This window comes from Pagrus major, chromosome 14 (assembly GCF_040436345.1).
Source record: "Pagrus major chromosome 14, Pma_NU_1.0".
NCBI lineage: Eukaryota > Metazoa > Chordata > Actinopteri > Spariformes > Sparidae > Pagrus > Pagrus major.
This window is the reverse complement of record NC_133228.1, coordinates 12057455-12085442: the sequence shown is the minus strand read 5'-3', so window position 1 is coordinate 12085442 and position 27988 is coordinate 12057455. Positions and strand designations below refer to the sequence as shown.

The following is a 27988-nucleotide window of genomic DNA, read 5'->3' as shown; positions in this document are numbered from 1 at the left end:
TCCTTTGATTTCCAGCTGAAGTTGCTTTTGTGTTAATGCTTCTGCTAGGAATCCAATTCTACATCCATCCATTTATTTTTTTAATCCAGTATCCCATCCATCACCAGGCTAAGGTTGTATACATGGTGGAGACATAAAACATTTCCATATGCATCAGATGGATAAACCCAGGAAAGACTTACCAGGCCACAGGTGTGAAGATACGGTAATAACGTGGGGATTCAGGCTTTTGTGATATAAAAGCAATAAAACATTGATTTCTATGTAAAATGTCACTGACATCTCTTAGACCATACATTTTATGATATATATTCTCTACTGTAGTTGCCTTGGTAACACTTGACATCCCTACCTATTGCCTGGGAGTGATATTTGAATTCCACCTCAGGGTGCCCTCAGGAAGATGAGATATTCAGGAGGTATTCAGGTAAATAGGCATCACTTAGATTGCTGCTTCACTTAATGACACAGCCCCCCAGCAGAGACCCCAAGGCTTGGCTGTATGGGGTCTTGTTGCCGTGGTAACAGATGAACAAACCACCTGAATGTAAAACGAAACACGGGACGCTACAAACGTCCATGTCGTAGTTTCATGTAAGGAGGATAAAGTTGTGTCTGAATTAGCTTTCTGCCTCTTTGTTCGCTCATGTATGAGACATGGACGTCCACGGAGACTTTTTTTTTTCACCCACAGAGGAGCCGTTCTTTTAAATAAGTGAGGTGTGCTGTCTGGTCACACAGATAAAGAGGAACCACAGACTGTGGGTCCCCCAGCGCCTCACTAACACAGATTTATGTTCACTGTCTCTTTCTTTGTCTTCGTCTGACTACAAACCCTTAACGCTGAGTGCTCTCACCCTCTCTGCCTGTGTAAGTCCGCCCTTGGGCTTCGAAAAAACTGTCTCGCTCCCCTTTTCTGTCTTTTTCTGGGTTTGTCTCCGACTGTATCGCTCTCCTCATTTTCTTTCTCCAGCTGCTCTAGCCCCACCCTCTCCACTTCCCTTTTTCCAGTAGTACATTAAGAAACTGCCCCCATGTGTGTGTCTGCCTTCCTGAGCTCTGTGTGTGTGTGTGTGTGTGTGTGTGTGGAGCGAGTGTACAGTATATATGGTGCCTCATGTTGCCATGGTTATTGTTGTTAAGAGCAGAAAATCAATGTTGACCCTGGAGATAGAGATATGATGAGAGCACACACTCACTCTCCACACACACACACACACCACACACACCACACACACCACACACACACACACACACACACACACACACACACACACACACACACACACACACACACACACACACACACACACACACAGAGGTTATATAGGGGACCTATTTTAAATGTGTCTGACCACAGCTCGGAGGAAACAGGCCTATCCCCTTTTTTACCCAGAGCGCTTTGCAGTGTTTTGACTTCCCCTGCAGAAGGAAATACATGTGTGCCTGCCTGGCCCAGTCATTGTACATCCAGCTGCTCTTACAACAAAAAAGATGTAGAATATTACTTCCTGGGATTATTATTTGAAGTGTTTTGGCAGCTGGCAGCACCAGCCATAAGAAAAGAGTTTATTGGTTATTGTTTTTATGACACTGAGTTTATTGTTTACACACTTACATTTGCCAGGGTATAATGAAATGTATTGTATTGAAAGGAGGTTTTGTTTTCAGTTAGTGCTTGTTTGTTAGCAGGATTACAGAAAAACTACTGGCCTGATTTTTATGAAACTAATTGCTAATTAGCCTACTAACAAAATGATCAAAGGGCCGGAATGAGGTTATTAAAGGGCTGCCAGCTGAATTGGTCGACCGTACATCTTAAGATCCAAATCTAAAAATAAATATTGACTTGACTTGTAGAAATAGCAGGAAGTTATCGTTATGGAGCACTTAATGTAGACAGTGGTTTAATGGGAGAACTGGAACAACTCTTGTGTGGCTTTGAATATGTAAATAAACACACATCATGACACAAATGATACTCTTACTCACATCCAAATGTCAAAACTTCACTAGAGATAATAAAGGAGGCATATTATTCTCATTTTCAGGTTCATAATTTTATTTACTATAATAGGTTTACAGGCTTTAATGGTCAAAAAACACACCAGTTTTGCCTTTTTCTTGTTTATTGACATTACCTACTTGACTTGAGAAAATAAATGATATATGTCTTCGAAAATGGATATGGGCTACACAATCTGCCTACAGTGGATATTCGATCTTGTAATCTCCGGTGGTCAAAGGTCGTAGCTCACTCTTAGATTTCCCGTCAGCAGAAAATATATCATTAAATGCTGCTAATGTAACCGCTGTCCACCCCTGTCATGAAGCATTACGCTAAAAGTTGTCGTTGAGCTGCTGAGGGGTCATTAATAATGCGCGCTCATATGCATAATCAATGCCCTGTTGCCTCTTTTACTTTCCTGTACCTGCAGGAGAGATGAGGAATGACCTTTACGTCACGCTGGAGAAAGGCGAGTTTGAGAAGGGTGGGAAGAGCGTCGCCAGGAACGTAGAGATCACCGTCTATGTGCTGGATATCGATGGACAGATCCTCAAGGTAAAAACACATTTTTTTCTTAACTAGTTACACAGTTATTTTGTCTCCATTTTGCATATCGCACCATATTTAAAGTTCCCCTGTTATGCTAAGTTTCAGGCTCATACTTGCATTTTGAGGTGTCTACTTGAAAATGTTTACATGCTTTAAAGGTGCAATATGTAAGAATTTTAGTTTAAATCATTACGAAATCAACTAAAATGATCAACAGAATGTGAAGAAATAATTTTGGCATTGTGTTGCAGAAATATCTATTGAGGTTAGCTACAGCAGCAGTTATTCTGTTGATATGCTACCCCCTATTTGTTTTGAGTATGAATTTGACACCATTTTTTACATATTGCGCCTTTAATGTTCAAGAAAACACATTATTTTTCTCATACTGTCCATTTCTGCAGCATCTCTATTAACCCTCTGTCTAAACTTTCACAGTGGCACCAAAATCTGCTTTATAATAAAAAAAGCAATCTCACTCTCTCCAATATGGGACCTTAAAGTCTAAACAACGACATTAAATGTCGTATTTATGTCCTTAGTTAACTCGTTTTTTTCCCTTAGTAGTGGGTGTGTTATTTTGGAGCAAAACTCTTCATTTAAATATCGCTGACCCAGATGAGAGCAGTGTCTCTCCAGTGTGTTGCCCATTTCTGGTGCAGCGCTGTGACAGTCTGCCTCTGTGGTTTCCTGCGCTGCTTCGGCCTTGAACAGAAAATAGACTCAAATATAACCCTGCTGCCACTGCTGCTGCTCCCGCTGCCGCCGCAAAAGCACGCAACCCTCTGACACACATAAACGCACGCATGTAAACCGCGCCGCTCTCACTCGATTGGCATTCGGGCGGTTTTCAATACATTCCTATCTTGACTCATTAGTTCATTGTCCTTCATGTCTGCCTCCTTACCTCATCCTTCGAGTTCGGGCCTCTCATTTCCTGTCTTCACTTCCCGTTCTTTCTTTTCTTCTTCCCCTCCGCCTCTGTCTATACCCACTCTACCTCTCTCTGTCTTTTAGAGTCACGTGGCTGCCGGAGCTGGGGAGCCAGGTGCAGATGAGTACCACTCCTTGGTGCTGTATCACAACAACAGCCCTCGCTGGGCGGAGCAGATCAAGCTGCCCATCCCGGTCGACATGTTCCGGGGGTCACATGTCCGGTTTGAGTTCCGACACTGCTCCAGTAAGTTGGAATAGGATCTTGGATATGTTTTATTTATCTGATAAAGGTTAAGTGAACACATTTTTCAAGGCTCTCATATCTATTCAGAGGTGAACGCCTGAAGTGCTGCTTTCTTTTTTAATAATCCAGGGGAGTTGGAGGTAAAGAGGTGTAAATTTGGAGCACAATAAGCATCGCCCTTCCTGCCAGCTTGTATCTGCTGGCCCTCCAGCCTCAAGCCCCGAGGCTGCTGCCACCCCCAAATATACAATGCCAAAGTGTATAAATGTGCGCTTGTGTGAGCCTTTTCATAATGAGACTAGTTTGTCCAACTTCTCACCTCCTAATGAGACAAAAAACTTTAATTATGACCAAAATATCGCTCTCACTCTCGCTTACCCTCTTTTCTGGGCTGCGGGCAGAAGTCTCCTCTCTCATAACAAGGCGATATTATTATGCCTTTTGCAGCCAAGCTGGGAGGCTGTGCGTCTGTGTGCAGTAGATATAGTAGCCTTATTACTGCTGGCAGTGCTAGCATTGCTACCCAAGGGCTGCCTATTAAGAGGCCAATTTGAGCCTGTGGTGACACCAAACTGAGGAGAGCATATTACATGTGCTATTAAGGGCTCCCAAAACTCAGGGACAACCTGCCTGAGGAAATATGATTAGCAGACTCTCATTTTCAATTAATGCAAAACAGAAAGCTCAGTTTTTATGAATATGCTTTCAAATGTTGTCTTGTTTTAGCACTCGTTATGCAGCAGCAGTGATTATTAATTTGTTTGAGGGAAGTCCAGCGTCTCCTAGTTTTTGCTAAAGGGGAGTGTAGGGACCTGTCAGCAACAACGGTGCTGATTGTTTATTGAATCAAATAATTGGAGCAATTTACAAAACAACAAGTACTTATAATAGAAACACTACTGTTGTTAAAGGAGCAGTTGTTTTCTCTCAAAGGGGCACTATGTAGTTTTTGGAGAAGCAATTCAATCTCAGAATCTTAATGTTTACAATACTAATGAGGTAATAATACAAACTCAGAGATATTTATTTTTTCCGTAACTGAATAAACAAGCTGTTCTCAGAGGAAAATAAGATCCCAGAACACTGTTTGAAGCTAGAAAGGTGGCAGGGTCCGCCACATATAAACAAAATAAAACAGTATGAAATTGTGTTGTCATTTAAGGTCAGTTTGTTTATTCATCTCCAGAGTAACCGCTAACTGCTGCTGACTGTAGCTGCCCTCAGCTAGTTAGCTCAGTTAGCCATGCAGCATGCATACAGGAGCTCTCTACAACACAATACACAGACATCATCATTGTCAAAACTGCTACTTATTCACATTCTTTGAATAATTTTATTTGATTTTGAAGTCCTACATATTGGCCCTTTAATAGGCAGCATAAAGATACAAAGTCTCGTCACGTTTCCAGTTTAAAACCCTGAATTCCTAACAAGCCCCCAAATTATTAACTTCTACTGTAGTAACATGGTGTGTTTGGGAGAGTGATTTCAGAAATAACACACATCACTCTCTACCTGGTCTGCTGAGCTCAGCTAAGCCTGCGTTTCACGCAGTACCTCTTAATCTTTCTTAATCTCTCAGCACCCAGGGCTGTAAGGGGTTTATAGATTAGGAAAACCTGTCAGAAAAGAACCACGCACAACAAAAAGCAAAAGTTTACAGTCTTGAGTTTTGTTAGTAATAACTTTCCTGATGTAAAAAAAAACAAACTTAATCACAGCAAAGCAACAGAGAAATAAAATGGCCTTGGTGCAATTTAAAAAGTTTAATACAGTGCAACTTGTGCTTCTCCTGGGAGAGTGAACACACACACACACACACTCTCGCAGAAGACTCTGGTAGATGCTGCCTAAATGAATCACTTGTGTTGCAATGAAAGGGAATAGAAACATTACGCTTCTCACTTCCCGCTGTGCGAACATTAGCACTTTATTGCCCAAGCAGCAGATAAATCAGATTACATGTGTTCACAATGCAAATTATGCCCAGAGCTTCCAGAAAAGCTTCTTAAAAACACAGCAGCCCACTTTAATCATGCCCTCCAAGATTAATTTAGCAGCATCTAAATATCTTGTTTTTGCCTTTTGCCGGTGGTTGAGTTTGTGTGTCAGCGGATGAAGGGTTTGCTCAGTACAAACCTCACACTATATTTGTTGTTTGAGGTAAAACTGATACAGACCACACTCAACAATGACATGTGCTGGGTGTGATCAAGGGTTAAATGTATCATATACCATGTCTTGATTTAGGGCAGAAACATGGTCCATGCAAGTGTGAAAATGCAACTGACGACGGCTGGCTCAGCTGGCACGAACACGCATCCCCAGTATTGATACACACATATACCATTTGCGCTTTCTCGCTTTCGCTTCTCACCGACAGCGACGTAATGTAGGTCAAAAGTAAATGAACTTAGATGCTGTTGTACTTCACACACAGTACACAAGCCTGGTTTTATTTGTCTTAAATTCTTTGCCCTCACTGTTTGAACATGGTAATAAATATTAAGGTTAGACATTCCCATATCGTGACACTCGATATGGGCGCTGTAGAAAACTAACATAGTGTCTATGTGTACTGCTGTACCTACTGCGCTGAAGGAAGAGACCAGAGAACAGAAGAGGTGACCGAGTGTCATAAACACGCCGACGGACACTGACATGTTCAGCTAGAGCTTCGTCAAACTGGTCAGCCATGCTTGTTTTGAGCAGAAGTGAACCCGAACAGAAGGGGCACCCGCAAGCTGCAACACTCAGACTGCAGCTTGCGTTACAGTTTTCAGGTGACTCACTCCAGAACATGGCGTTGACATTGTTGCGTTGGCACACTTGCGTCCGCTGACCATGTTTCTGCCTTTAGTGTTTCTCTCCAAAATTCACTGTGTGCATTCTTGAGGCCTAATAAGCATGCTGAATATATTTAAATGCAAGTGAAATTGTTTATATCCATGATTCCTTCTCTGCCTTTTGCAGGTGCATTGCTGCATTCCTTGGTGCTTTTTTTTTCCATCACCAACGGTGATGTGTAGTCTTCAGCTTTGGGTTTGCAATTCAAGTGGCATAAACACACTGAAGACTGAGCATCAGATCCATTTATCCAACTAATTAATTTTGCATTGCATAACCGCTTTCATAATCTGAGCTTTTGTTTTGTTTATTCCCTCGCAGCCTGTGCTGGTGTATTTTGGATTCAATGTCGTGTCCATGTGTTGTTGTTTGACAGCTAAAGACAAGGGAGAGAAGAAACTGTTTGGCTACTCCTTTGTTCCTCTGATGCAGGAGGATGGCAGGACTCTGCCAGATGGCACCCATGAGCTCATTATCCATAAGGTAATAAGTGCATACACTCGGCACCGAGATTTCTAATGACCAACATGGAATCAGTTTGACTGTGTGCTTTGCAGGATTTGTTTTTGGCACCTGTACAGTGATTAATATTCATCTTGATGTGTGATTCCAGCCAAGATTGAGGCTTTATTTTGAATGAAAAGGATGTGACAACCTCACTTTTGTTTTCACTGCATTCTCACTTGTTTTTAAGACATTTCTCAATTGCAGTGTTATTGTCTTAAAGGGGCACTATGTTTAATATTTACAATATTAATGAGATAATGATACAAACTGGATTATTTATCTTTTCGAGCTGATCTCAGAGGAAAATAAGGTCCCAGAACACTGTTTGAAGCTAGAAAGGTGGCAGGGTCCGCCACATATAAACAGAATAAAACAGTATGGAATTGTGTTGTCCTTTAAGGTCAGTTTGTTTATTCAGTCATGAAAACAAAGAGTTTGTTTACTTAGTTTGTCTAGGCATAAAAAAGCAGTCACTGTTGATATTTCTCTTCTGATTAAATTTTCTAAGTAGTGCACCCTTAATAATGGGGCAGAATTCAAAACTGCCAACTGTCATCTGCTCTTAAGTGCTTGCATGATAAATCTGAGGTAATATTTAAATGGAAAAGTGCAATTTCAGTCAACAGAAAGATAAAACTCTTGTCATTCTGTTTAATGTTAAATTGCCTTTAAGAGATTCCTCTTAAGCGAACCTGCTCTGTTTAGCGTCTCGCAGGTGTCGCCAAGGCTACGTCGGACAGGATTACACACTGCGTTTGATTATGTGAATCATTCGCTCTGAACGGCAACATGCGGTCATCCTGTTATCACACTGTTTTGGTGCAACGGGCTGACAAACGGCTCCCATCGCTCCATTACAGGCTGACGGCCCAATGAGTAATGTCCGCTTACGTAACACTGTCAAGCTGCGAGGCTGAATTAAAAATGCGAGTGTGTGTTAATGTTTACTTTGAGTCCACTCTGTCTCTGTGTCTATTTAGCGTGACCTTTACGTTAGCTTTCCTGCATCTAACAGGCCCATCTTTTCACACATTTTGTGTTTTTCACACATCAAAAGACTAAAAGCCAGTAAAATGGCCAGCATCCCTGGTTAAAAAGCTACTGCGAGAGCGTCTTGGGTGTAATTCAAAATAATTGCAGACTACATGCTCTCCCTCAGCTGCAGGCGAAGGGTGTGTGCATAAACCTCAGGCTTTTGCGGAGGGACAGAAAAGCATGGCGCGCATTCATACATTTTATTGGAAGCGAGGCAGAACAGCGGCCAGAAGTCTGATTATTTGTTTTCCCTGTTAGCTGTACAGTCTTAAACAACAACCCCTCTTGCTAATGTCTTCCTTTCCTTTCCCTGCCAAACCAGCCTAACCTGCGCCTGCCAGTTTTAGAGGACGACTCCGGTCGCCTTGTGTGTGTGTTCCCACCGTTAAAGGGGAAAAGGGCCCCGCTCTGATGCCAGATGGAAGTTTGCTGAAAAGCTCAATGAAACTGGCATGGCCTAGTTTCTCCTCGGACCCAAAATAGACACAGTAGAATCAGTCCAAACCGTGTGGTAGCTTCGGAGCTGCCTCAGCTGTGCGTTGAGGCTCCACATGAAATCCCCCAAAATAACACGAGGGATCTGTGATTGATCACAATAGCGTTACACGTCTCAATCGTGACTGATGCACAGCCTGCAGCCGATGAAATGTTCTGACAAATTCTTCTCCTTTCCAATAAATCTCCTCTGCCAGTTCACAAAAATGTGTGCTTTTCTTCCCCTCTTTCTTTTTCCCCCTCCAGTGTGAGGAGAATACCAACTTGGCAGACTGTTCGCGCTACCTGAAGCTGCCGTTCTCCAAGGCCAACCTCCCGTCCAACAACCAGACCCTGAAAGGCACCAAAGAGTCTTTCTGGATCACCAGCTTTCTCTGCTCCACCAAGCTCACACAGAACGGTAAACTCAGACTCAGAGATTGACATTTTGGACAATGGCCCTGTGAGATGTTTTTGTTTTTTTTGTTTTTTGGCTGCTATGCTCCATCTCTTGTCACATTTGAAATTTAAGTTAACTTAATTCACCAGCTGCTCCTGCGCTCCTGTGCAGCTCAGTGAGTAGGTGATAACTGTTGCCACCAAAGACGGTGATCAACACGTCATAAGAGGCAAACAAAGTGGTTTAGTGCCTCATGTTTAAAATCTCCCTCCTGTCAGAAATGTGTTTTTCTTCTTGTTCTGACGAGAACAACTGTTGTTTCACCGTGTAGAAGGATGTTTGTCACCAGGAGGCTGTTTTCACATTCATTGCTTAAAGTGTCAGTTTTCTCTGTGCTCACTGAAGATTTCCAAGAGTTGGGCCTATGAGCATGATTTGTGACATCACAAATAGTTAGGAAGCCGATCCTGCACCAACATCGGAAGTTGGAGACATCTTGTATCCAGAAGTTAAACTTTTGAAATGAGAGATATTTATTTAATGAAGAAGAAGCAATAGGTTCCATTTAAAGTATTTTATTTATATTTACTTACTGCGTAAACAAAAAGTTAGGAACTGTATTTGAATTTCTATTTATGCCTTAAAGGAACAGTTCACAAAATAACCCAAAATTAAAACATTTCTGGAGCTTCACAGCAGAACAGCGTTGCAGCATTCTCCCTTTAACATCTGAAGTAGACGGGGACTTGTTTTAAAACGTAAAAGAAAAACATAAAATGGCTCCATACAGCTGGTCCAGCGTTTTCCAAGTCTTTCCAAGTAACATTGTTCCAAATCAGTCTGGGATCCTGGGCTAATGTACAATTGGCTTACGCCTGACAATCTGTATGGAGCCATTTTATGTTTTTTCTTCTTTTGATGTTTACGTTTTTAAAACAAGTCTCCATCTACTTCGGTTGTGCAAAACTTCACTCAGCTAAGGCTCAGTAGATGACGACAAAAGTTTCATTTTTGGGTGAACTTTAAATATAAATGTGGAGGTAAGAGGAGAGGAGGTGTGCAAGAGACAAAGTGACATTTCCATCCAAAACATCCAAGTGTGTGAAGTCACCTGTGAATATGCAGGATGGTGGAAATGGCTTCCAGTCTGCAGTGCTCACTAATGAACCAATGAATCCTTCAGGAATCTGCTGGCAAGGTGGGATTTGTAGTCTTATGTCAGCCGGACTTGCTCATCACCTTTATTTATACAGCAAACAATATCAACAATAATAATGGATTGAAATATAAAGTGTGCAGCACAAGAGGACATTTGTTTTCCTCCAGCGAGTCACTGATGCGTTTCAAACTTTCCCAGACACTGTCAGCGTTTTGTCAGACAGCAGAAAAACAGTGAATGATAAATCATTTCTTACCTCATTAAGTAGACGGTAGAATACATAAACATAAAAAGCTATGGGCACAATTTCCTTGCAGCACGCTGGTAATTTCCTGAATGCATTTGACGTCGTCTGTGAATTGATTAGGGGAGTATAGGAATACGTGACAGATTGGTAAAAAACAAACACGATCACACACACACGCAAACACACAAACAAAACTCGCACACGAAGTTGCAAAAAGCCACGCTTCAGGTTGAACTGAATCCAAAGAGACAGCGAGAAGACTTTCTTCTCGAGGCGTATGTTTTATTCATGCGTACGTCTGGGGACCCCGGCTGAGGAAAATGACTTTCTATCTCCTTTATCCCGCCGCACTTGAAAATGTCATCGTTTGTTTGGATTCAGAGGAGTTTTGGGGGGGCTGTAGCTGAAGGGTGAAGTGATGCTCTGTGATCTGAGGTGCTCTCCCCTCTCATGATCCTGCGCACAAACAAACACAAGAAGCGTCGTGATCTATTGCGCTTGTGTCTCTTTCGCTCACTGTCATATCTCCTGCAGGTGATATGCTGGACCTGTTGAAGTGGAGAGCCCACCCTGAGAGGATCAACGACAGCCTCTCGAAGCTGAAGGAGATCGACGGCTCGGAGATTGTCAAAGTAGGTCTACGATCAGATTCTCATCGCAGAGTTGCTCCCACTGATTTGATTTCAGTCGACATGTTTAACTTCAAGTCGAGAGAAGTTAATGTGGTGCTCCCCTTGTTCTCCTCCCTGCTACAGTTTCTACAGGACACCCTGGACACTCTCTTTGGCATTCTGGACGAAAGCTCTCAGAGATACGGGCTCAAGGTGTTTGATTCACTGGTGAGTAAGCTTGTCGAACGGACTTCCGCGGATCTTTTCGTATTTTTATGTTTCCTCCTTTTCCCTCACGTATCAAGCGCAATCTCATCCAGTCAGAAAACAGAAACACAAGCCAGCTGTCGGAGAAAGATCCAGTGATGTAACGCTACACAGCTCGCTGAACCAATCTCACCCCGGTTACGCTGCGCTGCTCTGATAGAGCGGGTGATCGATCTCTGTCTCTCTCCCCGCATCAGTCTCACACTGACATATGAACACACTCTCCCCGACTCAGCGCGCCGTTATCAATGATGGAAAGGTCGAGCGGGCAGAGGCACTCATCAAGTTTCCCTTTTTGTGGTCTGAAGATCAATCCGACGAGTCTGACAAGTGGACTTATCTTCTGTGGTCGGACAGATTCAGTGTTTCACAACAAGGGAAACATGGAGTTTAGCCACAGTTCAGCTCTGTTGTATTGTTACATTTTTAGATGTCTGTATATGTTGATATCTATTTTTATTCTCTTTTTGTCCTCATATCTGGAATATTTGATCCCTTTTTGTTTTGTTAGCATTTTTTTGTTAGCTTAGATGTTCAGAAAAGTACAGTGGAAGTTATTAACTTACAGACTTTACAGTGTGTTAGATCAGGGGTTCCTTGAGGGGGTTCCAGTGGGTTACCAACAAATACAGGACTCATTTATTATCAGTATATTTCCATCCATAAGTAAAATAGTGACAGAATGTCAGACTACTTTGGTCATGGGCATCACACGCTTTCTGTTACAAAACGTGGAAAAGCAAAATTCTCATCGAATTGTGGATGCTGGGACAAAATATTATCAAATTGACATGAAAAAGTTTGGGAATCCCTGCGTGAGCCTAGCTGAACTCAAGCTTAGCATAGTAGCTAACCTTGCTAATCAGAGTGATTTCAATCAGATTGAAGAGGAATACAGAGGAAACTGTCATTTAAGGCATGAAATTAAGAAGAGTCAGAAATTAATCTTCAGTGTCAAAGAATACTTTTAGATAAAACGTTTTCCCTGTTTACTTCCAGGTCCACATCATCAACCTCCTCCAGGACAGCAAATTCCAGCACTTCAAACCCGTCATGGACACCTACATCGAGAGCCACTTTGCCGGAGCTTTGTCCTACAGGTCCGTAACAGTTTCAGCCTCCCACTTCTTAAAATGTTCGAGGCTGCAGCAGTGCCTTGAGCGCACAATAACACACATATTGTATTCTAATGACATACTGTGTCACATGGGCAAGAACCTGCGTCAGTGTTGAGAGGCAGCTCCACTCAGCTCTGCTGAGATTTAGTCAGCAGTCGTGTGAACGAAATGCTTCTGGTGCCCCCTGGCTGTCGAAAAGTGGAATGTAAAAACTGCATTTGCTTTCTTTATCCTCATTTTCTTCTCACACGAACACATATTCACACACATATTCACAACCTGCTGTTCTCACCAGCTGTCTTCTTCACACTCTCTGTACCTGTAAAATTATGTGCTGCTGCTGTCTCTTTCTTCTTCGTCTTCTTCTTTTTTTCCACTCTTTATGCTTCCACACGTACAGAATGCTGCTGCCACATCCATCTGCTTTAAACTCTTTATACTTGCGATATTGCTCTATCAGAGGTGTCGCATCTTAATTAATTAACACAAAAAGCGCTCATGCATATCACAATTTTCCCTTATTATAACTACATTTAGTTATTGATAGGGAAGGAAGGCGTCATCCAGTTGTGATCAGAATGAGAAAATGCTCTCATTCAGTAATCTCTCTGCCTTTCTTGATGTCTCTTGAAATATCTGCCTCGGTTTTTAGAGTTTCATCATAAATTCTTTAAACTAACAACAAAAACATTTTTATTGAATTTGTGCATCACCCTAAGGTCATAACTCTCAGCTTTATTTATGAAAAACAGGCAGTAGAGTGATGGGACCTTCTCTGGAATCGATTTAAACTTTGTGTGATGAAATGTTTCATGTTAAAACTCTGCATTGCCTCATCTGTGTTGGCTAAATCCACGGAGAGAAGCTATGTGCGATGTAGCCAGAGGTGAGCAATGATAGTGTGTGTGTGTTCTCCAGGGACCTGATCAAAGTGCTGAAGTGGTACGTGGACCGCATTGTCGACGCCGAACACCAGGATCACATACAGCAGGTGCTCAAGGTGAGGCTCTAGCACACACACACTTACACGGGCACGCTGAGATACATACATATTCACACACACACACACACACACAACATCAACACAGATGCATCCAGAAATGCAAACAAACAAACTTTCTCCCTCTCGTCCGCCACTCGGGCTAATTTCCCCCGCTCATCAGCAACGAAAACATCGCGGCACCGTTCATTATTCCCCTCCTCAATCTATTACGCCGCATGCAATTTTAATCAGCAGAAATGCACCGCCTCTGGTGTTGGGGATCCACATCACATTATTCTAATGACTCATGCAGATACAGAAGCACATTTGCGGCTTCTGCAGTACGGTTTCCCCCATTTATCACTCACAGAACACATTCTGCACCAGACGTAAATGTTACTCTGTCACTCTGTAAATAATGAATAAGTGGAACGCTGCAGATGTGTTTGCAGGGTTTCCTTGCACGAGGGATGTATAGAAAGTCTACTCTTAGGTTGTTTTGAAGCATCTCCTTTAGACAGGGTTCTTATTATTAATAATACTTACTTTCTTGTTAAATCAAATAGTTGTTTGGTCAATAAAATGGTGAAAAATGTCGATCAGTGCTCTTCAAACTCAAGGTGACGTCCTAGAATGTCTTGTCGTGTTTGCAACCCAAACCCGGAGAAAATTAGCATTCAGTCAAGTTCAGGGAATGTTTTTATTTTTTTCTCAAACAGATTAATCCATTATCAATAGCTGGCTATTAATTTAACCGTTTCCTGTATTCATAAATAAATCACAAAGTATGATTTTTTTGTAACGTCTGATTTTACTCTTAAACAACTTTTTAAGTTTATGTTATTTTAGAAAAGAACACAACGAAACTTGCTGTTTAATTAAACTATTCAAGTGTAAATTATGTCATGACTTTAAATAAGACACTCAAAATAAGGCCGAATCTAAATAGTCAGAATATCGTTTAATATTATGTCAAAAATGAGAAGCATGTTAAATTAAGACAAGAAAAACTGTCAACACTATGAACATTTTAGCCTCACATCATTCTTTAAGCGTTTTCACTGGAAGCGGGAGACTTTTCCTGATGATAAATGATGATTGTTCTCTCCGTCCTCCAGGCCAGCGAGTACATCTTCAAGTACATCATCCAGTCCCGCCGGCTCTTCTCACTTGCCACGGGAGGCCAGAACGAGGAGGAGTTCCGAGTCTGCATCCACGAGCTCTTCATGTCCATCCGCTTCTTCCTCTCGCAGGAGAACAAAGGCACCAGTCCCGTCGCGCAAACACAGGTGTGTGTGTGTGTGTGTGTGTGCGTCTCACGTGTAAATCTGTACCTGTCTGTACTCGTGCGCCACGTTATGTTTTCTTTCTGGAGGACTCCTGTTAATGCAGTCGTGATAGGTGAGAAATTGCCTGTAATTGAATTTCATGCTGCCAGAGGGGTCTGAGAGAGAGAGGCGGAGGAGGAAATTGTGTGGCAGGTTTCTACTTTTTCCGCTGGGAGGTCTGCGCAGCGGGGGAGCCGCCTCCGCTCATTTCCAAACGGGACCAAAACAAATAAGCTAAAGACGCCAAAGATAATCCTAATTACACAGCAGAAAGGGGAACAGCTGCTTGTGTGGTTGTGTGTCTTTGTTTTTACCTCTGCAGGACCGGTGTGTTAGCTTCCGTCTCTTATTTTGTTTTGTCTTAGAGTCAGGTACTCCTTTATTGGATTAAGTCCCAGGTCTTGTGTTAATGATTCCTTTCCCTTATTGCTTTGTGAACCCTGAACACATGTTTTGTTCCCTCATTATTAACAATGAGGTTTACTTTTCACAGCCCGGTGGAACAATTCTAACAATCTACTCAAGAGACCAACACAGAGTTATCGAAACCAGCACTCTTGTTTTTATACCGTCCACTCGCTTCGAAGTAATTTCACCTCAGTGTAACATCAGCTCCCGAGGTTGCGCCCTCACCGTGCTGCTGGAAAAGCTCCACTTCATCCCTCCGCTGACTTCTGATCCAGACTAATCTGTATTCTCAACTCAACAATAGCTGCAGGGGGATGCACGCCAGGCTAATGCTAATCCAAGTTAATCGGCGACATGTGGGCGAGCACACACTGTCCGACACACACGGACGACAAAGCCGTGTACGCATAATTTAGCACCTGTGACCTGATGTGGTTTATATCACCGGATGATGTAACATCAGATTACCAAACCAAATAATGTAATTGGAGCATATTTAGTGTATTCGTGCTAACTCGAAAGAAAAATGTTTATAGTGCGTATATCAATGTTCCTGTCTGTGTCTAGACTTTTCTCTCGGAAGCAAACACCTGTGACAGTTGAACAGGCTGAAAAATTGCTCCTCTTCTCTCTTGGGCTTTCCTGGAAAAATGACAGAGACGTGGTGACACACCTCTAGATTTTAGTAATCTCCATTTTTCAATCGTGCAGCCACAATCTGACAGATCTTGACAGCAATAAAGAGCGTCAGACTGAGAGCTGCAGACAGGCGACGACAGCTATCCCACTGGAGTGGTCCTTTAGTTGAATCCACATAATCCCCGACTGCTAGTTCCAATCAAATCCAGCCTGGTGCAGGACAACAGAACATATGTGCTTTTGTTTTCACAGCAACAGCTATTAGATAAGATTGTAGGGCAGGGGGTTGCATCATTTTTGATGTGAAGTGCCTGCCATCCTTATGAAAACATCCATATCACTAAAGGTGCAATATGTACTTTCTCTTATTTACAAAGGCAGAGAGAAAAAAGAACCATACAAGAATGCTGCCATCCTCGTGCCACCCAAGGTTGCTTACCCCTTGTGTAGAGTCTCATGTTTGCCTGTTCTAATACAACGTCACAGAATCTCGTTTAAAGAGCTTCGATCCAAAGCCTATGAGCTACTGAACTCCATTTGTTATTTGCAGCTTTGCCCGTTGAGCTTCACCAAACCTCCACATCACCCCTTATAAAAAGAATATACAGCATGATGCTGATTTAGTGGCAGATGTATTGACATTTCTGAACAAACATCACAAAAAATATGCATGTTCATATCTGAAAACGCTCTGTTCAGTCTAATTTGCAGCGTGAACGCTTTTGGCAGTCAGTTCTCTACAAAGCGATTCCAGTCTTTGAGAATAAAAAAACATTAAAATGATTGAACATCCTCCCGTTCTGCCCAGGCGGTGTTCCTGCGGACGTTCCCAGCAGTTTACGGCGAGCTGCTGAAGATCTTCACGGTGCGGGAGGTGGCCAACTTCGTCAGGGAGACGCTGGGCAGCCTGCCCACCACTGTCCACGCTGACTGCCCCCTGGAGGCTGTCAAACTGCAGTGCATTGCCAAGACCGTGGAGAGCCAGCTTTACATTAACCCAGGTAAAGACTCCTTCACGCTGACGGATGCACAGTTTATGTACACTTTGATACCAATGCATAATTAAAGCTTGTAAACACGCTGAAAACCCAACATGGACACATTCGTGAGCAAATAACACAAGTAGAAAAAAAAGGCTTGCAGAGAGATTATGAACACACAGGAAAAGTAAACAGCACAGAGGGAGACAAACAGATTTGAACAACCAGACTCACCCGCAAAATGGAGGAAATAACCAGTTGTACTGCGTGTCATCGTGTACAAACAGGCTATTAATCCATATTGTATTGTTGGGTTGTGCACTCCTGCAGTGAAGTCATTTAGGAACACCTGCAGTGCGCCTAACTCCATGTCATTAACTTAGTCTTAATAAAGGCTGTACACCGAAGCAAATTACTCTGTGTTTTATTTCCAGCGTGCCCCCAAAGGCTTCATGTAGCCAGAAGAACACCCCTCATGCAAATTATATTAAAGTTAGACAAAGAGTCACACTTGGATACAAGTAATTATATTTAAGAAAAAAAATGTTCATAACAATTAATATGTGTGTATGTGTGTGTGTTGCAGAGTCACGGTGCATCCTTTTGCCGGTGGTGCTCCGGGTCCTCCAGGCGCACATGCAGGAGCAGAGAGACCTGGTCATGTGTGCCCGCATCCTCACCAGCATGCTGTCGCTCATCAAGAAGGAGGAAAACGGCACTGCGGTGAGTAGTAAAGCGCTGATTGGTCACCATCACACAAAGAATAGTTCAAATGGCTTTGATTGATACCACACATAATAATAATAATAATGGTAAAGTGGCTGAAGGCTTAACAAATGTGGACGCCTCGTCGTTCAAGATAATTAAACCGAAACCTGAAGGATGTGGTGTTATATTGTCAATGCAAAGTGTTTGGGGCAACAGTCTTGATGACACGAATGCTTGCAAGTGATCCGTCTGATATGACCTGAGTGCAGTATAAATGCCAGACTGTATCACAGCTAGCTTGTTTTCAGTCTTTATGCTAAGTTAAGCTAGTTGGTTCCCCCTGTTTTCATTCTTTATGCTAAGCTAAGGTATCTGTTTCCCCCTGTTTTCAGTTGTTATGCTAAGCTAAACTAGCTGGTTCCCTCTGTATCCGGTCTTTAGGCTAAGTTAAGCTAATCAGCTTCATATTTAGCATACAGAAATGAGCCTGCTATAATTGTATTCCTGTATGAACAACATATCGAACGAATCAGCACATCGTTGCCCCAAACATTACAAGTTGAAAACAGATTTCCAGGTTAAAAATCAGTGACTTTCTACTCAGACATTATCCTGAACAGTTAAAATGAATTCCCTCTGCTAGTCTACAAGACTGTACAGGGGACTTACCACCATAATAACTAGAAAACAACTCTAAAGGAAGTCTAAGCTGGAGGAATGTCTCTTACAGCAATTTCTTTGCCAATACATTGCAATAGCAGATTGCTTTGTTGTGTGTATATGGTCAATTAGTCTTGGTAACAAGGGCATTGGCAGCCGTGCAGTCCAGTAATGAGACCCATCAATTTAGCAATGGCCATTGTCGGAGTGGCAGTCGCTCTGAGTCACTGTGTGTGTGTGTGTGTGTTTGCCTGATTTGTGCGTGTGTGTGCAGCAGCTCGGGATGCTGGGCTTGAACTGTTGGCTGCCAGAGGGGCAGCTAGTGGTAAAGGCGCCCAGTAGGACACACACATGCACGCACACACACACATAGCGAGACTGGCACCACATCTAAAGGGAAGTGACAGCAGTGGCAGCCAATGTGCCAGTCTGAAGCTCCTTCTCATTATCGCTCTGTCCAAGACCTGTCTGTCTTGTCAGCGGTAGAGACTGGAGGGAGATGCACTCACACAAACACACACAGAACACACACACACACACCAGTTTATCCTTCACTCTCTTGGAGTTTCTTTTAATCTTTCGCTGTCTCTTTCTCCTTTGTATTCCACCTACTTTTATACTCTTCCATTCTCCTCCTACTCTGTTAATTTAGAGTTTGAAAATGTTGCTTTTAGCCTTGAAACTTCAGATCCGTGCAGATTCACTTACTGAATCAAGACTCAATGAAACTCCAACTAAAGTAAGATTAAAGGGTAAAGAGTGCGGACTCTGGCTCTGAGGCAGATCGACGTCAGCTGTCGGTCAAGGTTCAAGGTGAAAAAGCTCAAGAAGAATTTCAGCGTCTCAATTTGGCTTTTCTTGTATATGTTAATGAAGTGAAAGTTAAGTCCTGTCACTTGTAATTCATGTGTAAGTGTTGTCCTTTGTGCAGGAGCCGGTGGTCTCAGAGGAGGTGGAGCTAATTGTAGAAAGCCTGCTGGGAGTTTTACTGAGGACCATCCTGGAAATTAGCAACCGGCCGCAGCCTGCCGGACCTGCCATGAGACTCCAGTTCCAGGATGTCACAGTATGTGTGTTTTACCTTGTGTCAGTCAGAGTGTGTGTGTGGATGTGTGTGTGTGTGCATGCTACTGACTATAAATTGTTTTGGGACTTAACAAAATGTGCAAGAGTAATTATAGATTGAAATGAAGTTGCTGCTGTGGCGACCATAATTCCACTAACATTATTAACATTAGTGGCGATAATTAAGATTTATAATGCAACACAGCACAAAAGAGGGGAACAGGGGATTGGATAATAATGAGGTGATGATCATCATCATCATTATGTGATGATGGCTGGTTGTTCCTCTTGTAATAGAGCTACAGTTCTTTCCGAGGTTAATAAAGGGCGTACTCTTAATTTGATACGACAGAGTTCCTCCTTTCTTATTTCCTGTAGCGAACGATACAGAGGAAAATCAACTTGATGAATATGGTTCATATGCAGCGTTTCGACGCCTCCTACTCGACTACTTTCCTCATAAATGTTCTCAAACTTAATACTACAGTTAATCTCGCAACTTAGGGCACCCCTGAAGACATTAAAACTGACGCTCACACTATATTTTCTCTTCCTCTCACTCTCGTTGCGTTCTGTCCTGTCAGGGAGAGTTTGTGGCGTGTTTGTTGGCCCTCCTGCGACAGATGAGCGACAGGCACTACCAGCAGCTGCTGCAGGCGTTCAGCAGCAAAGACAACCTGAGGGTGAGACCACCACATCCATCTATCTCTCTATAAATATAAATATATATATATTTGTCTGTGGCAATGCTTCTCCCACTCTCGACCTCCTGCTTGTGTCTGTATGTGAATCTGAAAGTGAACAGATAATGAAATAAATAGCAGTGGACGGGTGTTTGACTCGCTGCACAATGCAAACAAAGTAACCTCTGTGTCATTGATTAAACATGAACTGCAGTCAAACACCGAAAGCGAATTGACGCCAAGTGTCGATTTAATTCTCGTCTCGTCGGAAAACTGATGGCGAGCTTTCAGGTGTGAAAAGGTAAATAAGGCCTGCCAGCCGAGCAGAATGCAAGTTCAGACACTGAGAACACATCAGTCCCTTTATTCCCTGTATATTTATCCTTTTCCAGCCATATTGCTTCATATTTTTCATAACTTGGCCAGTGTGTGTATTCACATATATACTGGAGAGAGTGTGAGAGAAGAATTTCCATATATATGTTGTTTTTGGGTTGGATATCCTAATGTTTGTCTGTCTGTACGTGCATTTTTTCTCCTGCCCTCTGTGAGTCATCGCTCTGCCTCTCCGCCTCTCTGTCTCTCTTTCTAAGCTGTTTTCAAAGACTTCCCAGTTTCAAAGTATCGCTCACTGTGCTCGCAGACATTTCTGAAGTGTCACGCATATATGCTCGCAGTGTTGGGAAAGTTAGTTTGGACTGCGGAAGTAACGGATAAGTAGTATAATATTTAGCTCTAGCCCTTTGTAATGATTAATTACATATATCGTTATGTGGCTCAAAGATCGTAACGAACGAGTCGACACAAAACGTATTTATTAAACTGAACATAACTCTGATAAATATGAGGATACAGGGTAGAGTGTGTGTGGCTGAGTGGAGTTTATATACTGTCGCTGTAGGTATTCATGTCCTCTCCATGCTGCACTGCAAGGTCAGCGGTGGCAGGTTACATAATGAAGAAGAAGAGCAGAGAGAAGAGGAAAGTTAATGAGGTCACAAGTTCATTCCAGTGAGAAATATCAATTTACTGAATGTCAGAAAAAGTAGAAAGGCAATCTGCTCATGTTAGCTTGAAAAGCTCTTATTCCAGAAAGACAATTTTCAGGCTTTTGTTCTATTATTTTTATCACTAGCATCCAAAGTAACAGACTAGAACAGATCAAGAAGCCGAAGGGCTTGAAACTAATGTTTCAACACCATGGAGAGACATAAAGGGACTGGATTTAGATTTTAGTTTGTAAGTTTGTATTATTTCAGTATATAATTTTAAGAGATACCTTCATACAGAAATGTATGTTTCTCCTTATGTTGAGAGATCACAGAGAATTTTTAATCTGCAACTTGAAGTTTAGGATCAGTGTCCAAAGATAACATGTCCGCTTTGTGTGTGTTCCAGGACTTTCTTCTTCAGATCTTCACAGTCTTCAGGATCCTAATCCGACCAGAAATGTTTCCTAAAGACTGGACCGTTATGCGGTTGGTCACTAACAAGTAAGACCGCACACGAATGTGCACACATAGAGACAAACGTGGACAGTCGAAAGGAGGAAACAGCCGAAAAAGTACTGAAATATTGAATAAAAAGACAGGAAAATGGAGATTCACCTCATCTTCCATCTGCTTAAAGTGAATGTAGAGCCTTGTCTTTCAGTGGACAGTGTGCTCCAGTCACTGAATGATTCATGATACACATTATTCTATATTTCAGCAACAAGTAAAAGTAAAATATTTAACCAAATGGACAAAATCCCCAAAATGTTAAGTTATTATTGGTGTATTGCTCTCAGTTAAAATGAGGGTGAATCCAAGGCTAATGCACTGCGTCACCCATTTAACTGCAAATGTTTGTTTATGTATTTTATCAGTGTCCTTTCATTCCCTACCCCTGAGCTATCTGATTTGAATAACATGTAAAGTGTTCGCAGTCATGTGTATTTTTCCTTGGAGGTAACACAATGACTTTCACCACCTCACCTCCTCCTCCTCCTTTCTTTCTCTTTCTCTTGTAGTGTCATCATCACAACTGTCCTCTACCTTTCTGAGGCTCTGAGGAAAAACTTCCTCAATGACAAGTTTGACTACAAGGTAAAGGAAATGTGTGTGAAGATCTGAACAATGCTACGGTGCCACACAGCTTAGCATCAGAAATGCTGCAGTATTAGCACACCCACTCACTCTAGAGCATGGAGACCTGACATGAACCTGTCGGGACCCGGCGACTGAACATGGTGCTTTCTGTAAAAATATAATGTAGCAATAGGATAAACTGACATGGTGCTTTCAAGTTCTTTGAGTGAAATTATTGTGTAAAGATAAGTGATATTAAATGGTAAATGATTATAGGTGATGGACCTACTGTCTGTTTGGTCTAAATGTCTTTTTACGAGATGCTTTGAACACAACACTGAGGTTATTCCTTACTTTCTGCCCTGTACATGTATGTAATCAGGGAAAACAGACAAGCTGTAACCATGGTAACAACTGCGTGACAGGGTAACACAAACTCAGTGCTTCAGCTTACATTTAACTGCGTTGGGCTCGAGTCGCGTCCGGACGTAAAAACACAACGCCTGTCGAGTTTTGGTCGGGCTCGGATGCAGCTCTTTCGGACTCGGTCAGGTTTGCCCGAGCCAAACTCCAACACACACATAGGCACTTAGAATAAAAGTCATAGATTTATTTATTTCTGTGCATCCAACTTTAAAACAAAAGCTTTGATGGAGACATTAAAACAGAGCTAATACAAACAGTAATCAGAAGCTTTAGGCGGACAATAAAATTAGAAAGGACAAAAGCAATAAAATCACCACAAGAGAGAAGAGAGTTAATTGAATTGTTGTGTTATACTAAACATTTCCTGGTCCAAGTTTCAACATTTAGTGTATTGAGGATGATCAGCTTGTTTGTAAATTAAATTAACAGGTGTTGTTGTTCAGTTTGCACCTGAACGTATCACTGAAATCTCAAATATCAAGAGTCCACGATAACCTGCAGCAAATCATCCAGTTTCTTGCCTGAATTCCTGAAAACTTCCTGAGGAGTAACTTTTCCACGCAGCTCTGACACAATGCTGTTTTTTCCTCCTGTCATCCGCAGGTGTGGGACTCGTACTTCTATCTGTCTGTAATATTCATCAACCAGCCCTGTCTGCAGCTGGAGTCCTTCTCTCCCTCCAAGAGGAAGAAGACGCTGGAGAAGTGAGCTCTGTTTGTTTTGCGTGCTAGGATGGCCTGTAACGAGACGTGTGCTCGCTCAACAAGCCGTCCTATCCTTCTGCTGTTGTCTGTCAAACTTCCAAACAGTCGCAAACACACACACACACACACACACACACACACACACACACACACACACACACACACACACACACACACACACACACACACACACACAGTATACTCGAGGCCACATACAGTATAATGAGTACTTAACATGCTCTGCTGTGCAGCCGCTCTCAATGTTCGCCCGCAGCGAGCACGGGTGTCTAACCGTGATGTTTTATCATGCAGGTATGGAGACATGAGGGTAATGATGGGCTGCGAGATCTTCAGCATGTGGCAGAATTTAGGTAAGATGATGAATCTCAGTCCATGTGGTTCACGTGGCCTGTCTTTACTGTCTTTAAACTCACAATAGATTGTTTCAAAAGAGACTCGAAGAAAATTATTCCGAGTGGTGGTGCAAATGAAAAGCTAGAGTTGGGGTCTGACTTCCATCCCAGCTCTAAGTATCTCTTACAGGCTCATAAATATCTCCTCAGTCATTCCTCTTGTGATGAAAAAAATTGGACTTCTTGAAGTCTGTGTGACGCACCAACATCAGAGGAAGAAAAAAACGCAAATAAACTCTCCAGTCTTTTCTTTGTACTTGAGCTGATGGTGAACTCACAAAACTCTGACTTTTCCTCCATGCCAAAAAACTATTTGTCACCATGGCAACCAGCTGGCTGCCTCACTCTGTTTTGTGCGGATGCCTTTGTTCTACTCTGAGTGTTTGATGGACCAGTATAATTTTGTTTTTTGGTAATTTCTCCTGTTTTTATGTGTATTCAAGTGCACATTTTAAAATGCACTTTGAAGTCACTTTATTTGTGTTCATTTGATGTCAATATGAAGTCTCCCCATTAACAGTAATGAGTTTTAACTAACACAGGCGCTCTGGTTATTTGATTGGAGTGCAGTGCACTTAAACCAGATAATCACAGCAGCCTGTATCGTAGAAGCGAAGTAGACTGTTGTCCAGAGTTGGACAGATTGCCTCTGACATAAACAATACGCCGTGTTCAGGGATAAAGTGAGAGCGTCACCTCTGTGTCGACCTCTGTCTCTCCTCCAGGGGAGCACAAGCTGAACTTCATCCCAGCGATGATTGGTCCGTTCCTGGAGGTGACGCTGGTGCCTCAGCCCGATCTGAGGAATGTCATGATCCCCATCTTCCACGACATGATGGACTGGGAGCAGAGACGCAGTGGCAATTTCAAACAGGTACACAGCTGCCAAAGATAGATTTTCTCACCTGAAACTCCAGCAAAGCAAATTTAACCCGTTACATTCACACATACGTGTTTGTTCATAGTTAATATACACTGTCCTCATGATGTTTCTTAGTAAATTACAAAACTGCAAATATTACAATCTGTTTTCTAAGTTAAGGTTTGTTACCAAGTTACCAAGCTCCTGGGGCTTTATTGGTCATGGGATGCTAGACTGCAGTGTTGTCTTTTCCTGGTTTTAAAGGGGCTCTGTGGAAATTCTGTGTTGTGGAAGCCGGCTGTTTGTTTATGTTAGCAGACTTTATTTCTAAATGAACGTTAGCTACTGTTGCTCCGAGCCCTCCACAGGGAAAAGTAAACAGTAGTAAACAACTTAAAGCAACATTATGTAACTTTTTTGCTTAAGATAACAGCTTCAAAATCATGTTGATTGTACAGTGTGTTGTAACTTCAGTGAGAGGGTAGGATCACAGCATTACATACATGTTTACTGCAACATACAAGTTTCTAACACATAACATTGTTGTGACGTAATGAGTTTTGTTTGTAGTTTGCACCTACAATTACATCTGACAAGTCGTTAGAGACCTGGGAGTTGTATTTACGACAGTGGTGTTGCATTCAGAAACTGTGGGGGGCGCCAAATTGCACAAAATGCCAATTTCTACATAATGTTGCTTTAACCAAAGGCTTGTATAGGCAACAGAGAGACGGGGAAGGTCTCATTTTCCATGTCACATTACAATCTGCTCATATATGGCCAATAAAAAAGTAATAGAGCCCCTTTAAAGTCTGCATTACAGTATTTTACTCTGTCACAGCAGCTATAAAACAGAGACGATACTTAAATGTAACAAATGTACAATTGTTTTGCTGTGTTAAGTAATGTAGGTAAGTGGTGATGAATGACTGTATTTACAAAAGTAAGTGATGCATTTACGAATGCAAGATTAAATCATGAAAGTGAAAACACATCAAAAGCAATTGCCTTTATTTTGACACTTTAACAAGACATCCAGTGATTCAGTCGAGCATGATGTTCAAGTTTTAAGCTCTGCACCATCTGTGATTTTCTTCCTCGCGGTCGTGGCAGCCTCTTTGAGATTTTTAATGCTTTCTTTATCCTCGTAGGTGGAGGCCAAGCTGATCGACAAGCTGGACAGCCTGATGTCTGAGGGCAAAGGAGATGAGACGTACAGGGAGCTCTTCAACAGCATGTGAGTTACAGGAAGGAGCGGCAGTAGAAGCTGAAAACATGAGGATGAGGGGGCATGTGGGTTTGTTTAATTAGCGTGGATTTTAAATGAAAAGGGAGCTTAACTAACTCGCAATACAGAGGCCAGTTCAGGATACCAGCACACATCCACTGAAAGACAAAATAGCTGTTTATTGAGTCGAATGACCTGAAGTGATGCGACCCGCACAAGGCTTCGTCAGGTAAATGCAGCTGGCAGGTCGTTTTCCTCATTAAATGGCTGCTTTATCTGTAAGTGCAGCTTTTGAAAATGAGCTTTTAACCCTGAGAACCAAAGTGCACAGATAACAGCGGTAACGCCGCCTCGCCTGAATAAAAACAAGCGTTAAATGTGCTGCTAATAGGGTATTTTTTGGAAGTTTCACATTTGCTTTGCAAATTCACAAACCCGTCATTAGAGCGAAAGAGCAGACAGAAGGTTGTTCTTTATTCTGAACCTGTTAATAATGAGTAGATTGATTGATAATGAGAGGTAAGTGATCATTGTTCAGTCACCTTCATCTTCACTCACGCCTCCTCCTCCGAGTCCTCGTCCACTCTGTCCTTGTGTTTCCAGGTTTGTGTTCCTGCATGTTTCAGTGTGTGTGCTCACGCTAATGTGTGTGTGTGTGTGTGTTCATGCACTGGTTCCCACCTCCCGACACCCATCAGGGGTCAAAGCTTCTTGATTTTAAGGGGTGTTTTTTTGTTTTTTTTAAATGTAGAGTTGGTCTTGCAGCTAGTGGTCGTCGGGACTAGAAGCTCTTAGTGATATAACAAGACAGGACAGGCAGAGGCTAGCTGGTTAGCATGCTAACTTCAGTAGAAATGTCTTTAACGCAATACGTAGTGTCAAAACTCCCATTTTTTTCACATTCCGTTGATAATTTAAGTTCTTTTAATTTATTCTTTAAACTTAAATTCTTAAAATTTCATCTTTTAAGGAAAAACATTGGGAACCGCTGTGTTTGTGTGTGTGTCCCTGCTTCTTTCTGTGCCTGCTCATATTTTTATGTCCCACTTTGCTTCAGGACTATTAGATTTCAACTCCCAAAAAGTCATTTTTCTGATTCACACACATACTGTACGTTTTGCTGACTATCACTTAGACGTGAATCAAATCTTGATAAGTATTTTATCAATATGCATCTACCGTAATTGTTCCTCTGTCATTCATAGTCAACCATTCTGTTACCCGCCATTTTTACATGTGAAACATTACAAAAAAGAGTGTAATATCACTACATATTATTATTATATCTATTTATCTAATCTAATATGTAACATTATGCTTATGAAATCATTATTATCAAGTTGCAAATATCTAATTTTAGTTTAGTTTTATGATTTTAGCCTATTTTTATCTTTTCTTGCTTGATTAATTTCTTGTTTTAGTTTTTAGTAATTTATTTTCCTCCTACTAACTCCACTAACCCCTAAACTAACCTGTGTGCGTGTGTGTGCTGATATTAATCGTATTAATATTAATTTATTCCGCCTATGCTTCCCGCCTGGAGTAGAATTCCTCTGTTTGGTCCGTACCCTAGGTAAGACGCTCTCCTCTTTGTTCTCTCTGTGTCGTCTGTGTGAGGGGGAACGGCGGCTGGGAATCTTTAACTTCAGCCACTTCAAGCTAACGGCAATATTTAGGCTGCCATGTGTTTGTCTTCTGTAGCAGCCCAGTTCTAAAAAATCTATTGAGGTCAATTATTGTAAGTTTTTTTAGCCACCTTGGGTATTTTATTTTGATAACTCTCACAGGCAGGCCAACAAGCATAGGTGACACTGGCGTGACTGGGATTGATTTCCTCTTTGCTTCGCCTCCTTTTCTTTTGCAGTAATTTCTTCGTCCCCCCCCCTCGTCACCTTTTCTCTCCCATTTGCTCTCTTTTACCTCTTGTCTCTTCTGGTCTTCACATCTCTCCATCTTGTCCTCCAGCCTGCTGAAGAAGATTGAGAGGGAGACCTGGAGGGAGAGCGGGATCTCTCTGATCGCTACCGTCACTCGCTTAATGGAGAGATTGCTAGACTATAGGTGAGAGTGCAGACGTCGACTGTTGTGCATCATCGGCACAAATTCTGTTTGTAATCTTTGTGGCCACTGATGATGTTTCTGTCACAGGGATTGTATGAAGCTGGGAGAAGTGGATGGGAAAAAGATTGGATGTACCGTCAGTTTACTGGTGAGTATCAGTTAATTCAAGAGTCTGACGTGTAGGTTGTTTAAAACTGTTTAAGCTTTTAGTATCACTTACTTAATACAACTATACTGCAGCAGCTTATTTGCTGTTGAGAACGTTGTCACCATGTTCACGTTTGTATTTTAAATATGAAGCCACAACCAGCAGCTGGTTAGCTTAGAGCTAGCTTAGCTCTGTCCAAAGGTAAATAAATCTGTCTCCTGG

General features: G+C 42.1%; 1 protein-coding gene across 1 annotated transcript in view; it reads left to right on the top strand.

Moving 5' to 3' along the window:
* Positions 1 to 27988, top strand: part of dock4b (dedicator of cytokinesis 4b) — a 127976-nt gene that overhangs the window by 66937 nt on the left and 33051 nt on the right. The window contains exons 14-34 of the mRNA XM_073481179.1: positions 2439 to 2563; positions 3575 to 3737; positions 6961 to 7067; positions 8868 to 9021; positions 10941 to 11038; positions 11162 to 11245; positions 12284 to 12384; positions 13321 to 13402; positions 14503 to 14673; positions 16568 to 16760; positions 17326 to 17462; positions 19039 to 19173; positions 19757 to 19855; positions 21254 to 21348; positions 21867 to 21942; positions 22954 to 23054; positions 23367 to 23425; positions 24193 to 24341; positions 25481 to 25566; positions 27523 to 27618; positions 27706 to 27766. Coding sequence (XP_073337280.1) covers positions 2439 to 2563; positions 3575 to 3737; positions 6961 to 7067; positions 8868 to 9021; positions 10941 to 11038; positions 11162 to 11245; positions 12284 to 12384; positions 13321 to 13402; positions 14503 to 14673; positions 16568 to 16760; positions 17326 to 17462; positions 19039 to 19173; positions 19757 to 19855; positions 21254 to 21348; positions 21867 to 21942; positions 22954 to 23054; positions 23367 to 23425; positions 24193 to 24341; positions 25481 to 25566; positions 27523 to 27618; positions 27706 to 27766 — 2372 coding nt within the window. The remainder of the gene's footprint in view (positions 1 to 2438; positions 2564 to 3574; positions 3738 to 6960; positions 7068 to 8867; positions 9022 to 10940; positions 11039 to 11161; positions 11246 to 12283; positions 12385 to 13320; positions 13403 to 14502; positions 14674 to 16567; positions 16761 to 17325; positions 17463 to 19038; positions 19174 to 19756; positions 19856 to 21253; positions 21349 to 21866; positions 21943 to 22953; positions 23055 to 23366; positions 23426 to 24192; positions 24342 to 25480; positions 25567 to 27522; positions 27619 to 27705; positions 27767 to 27988) is intronic.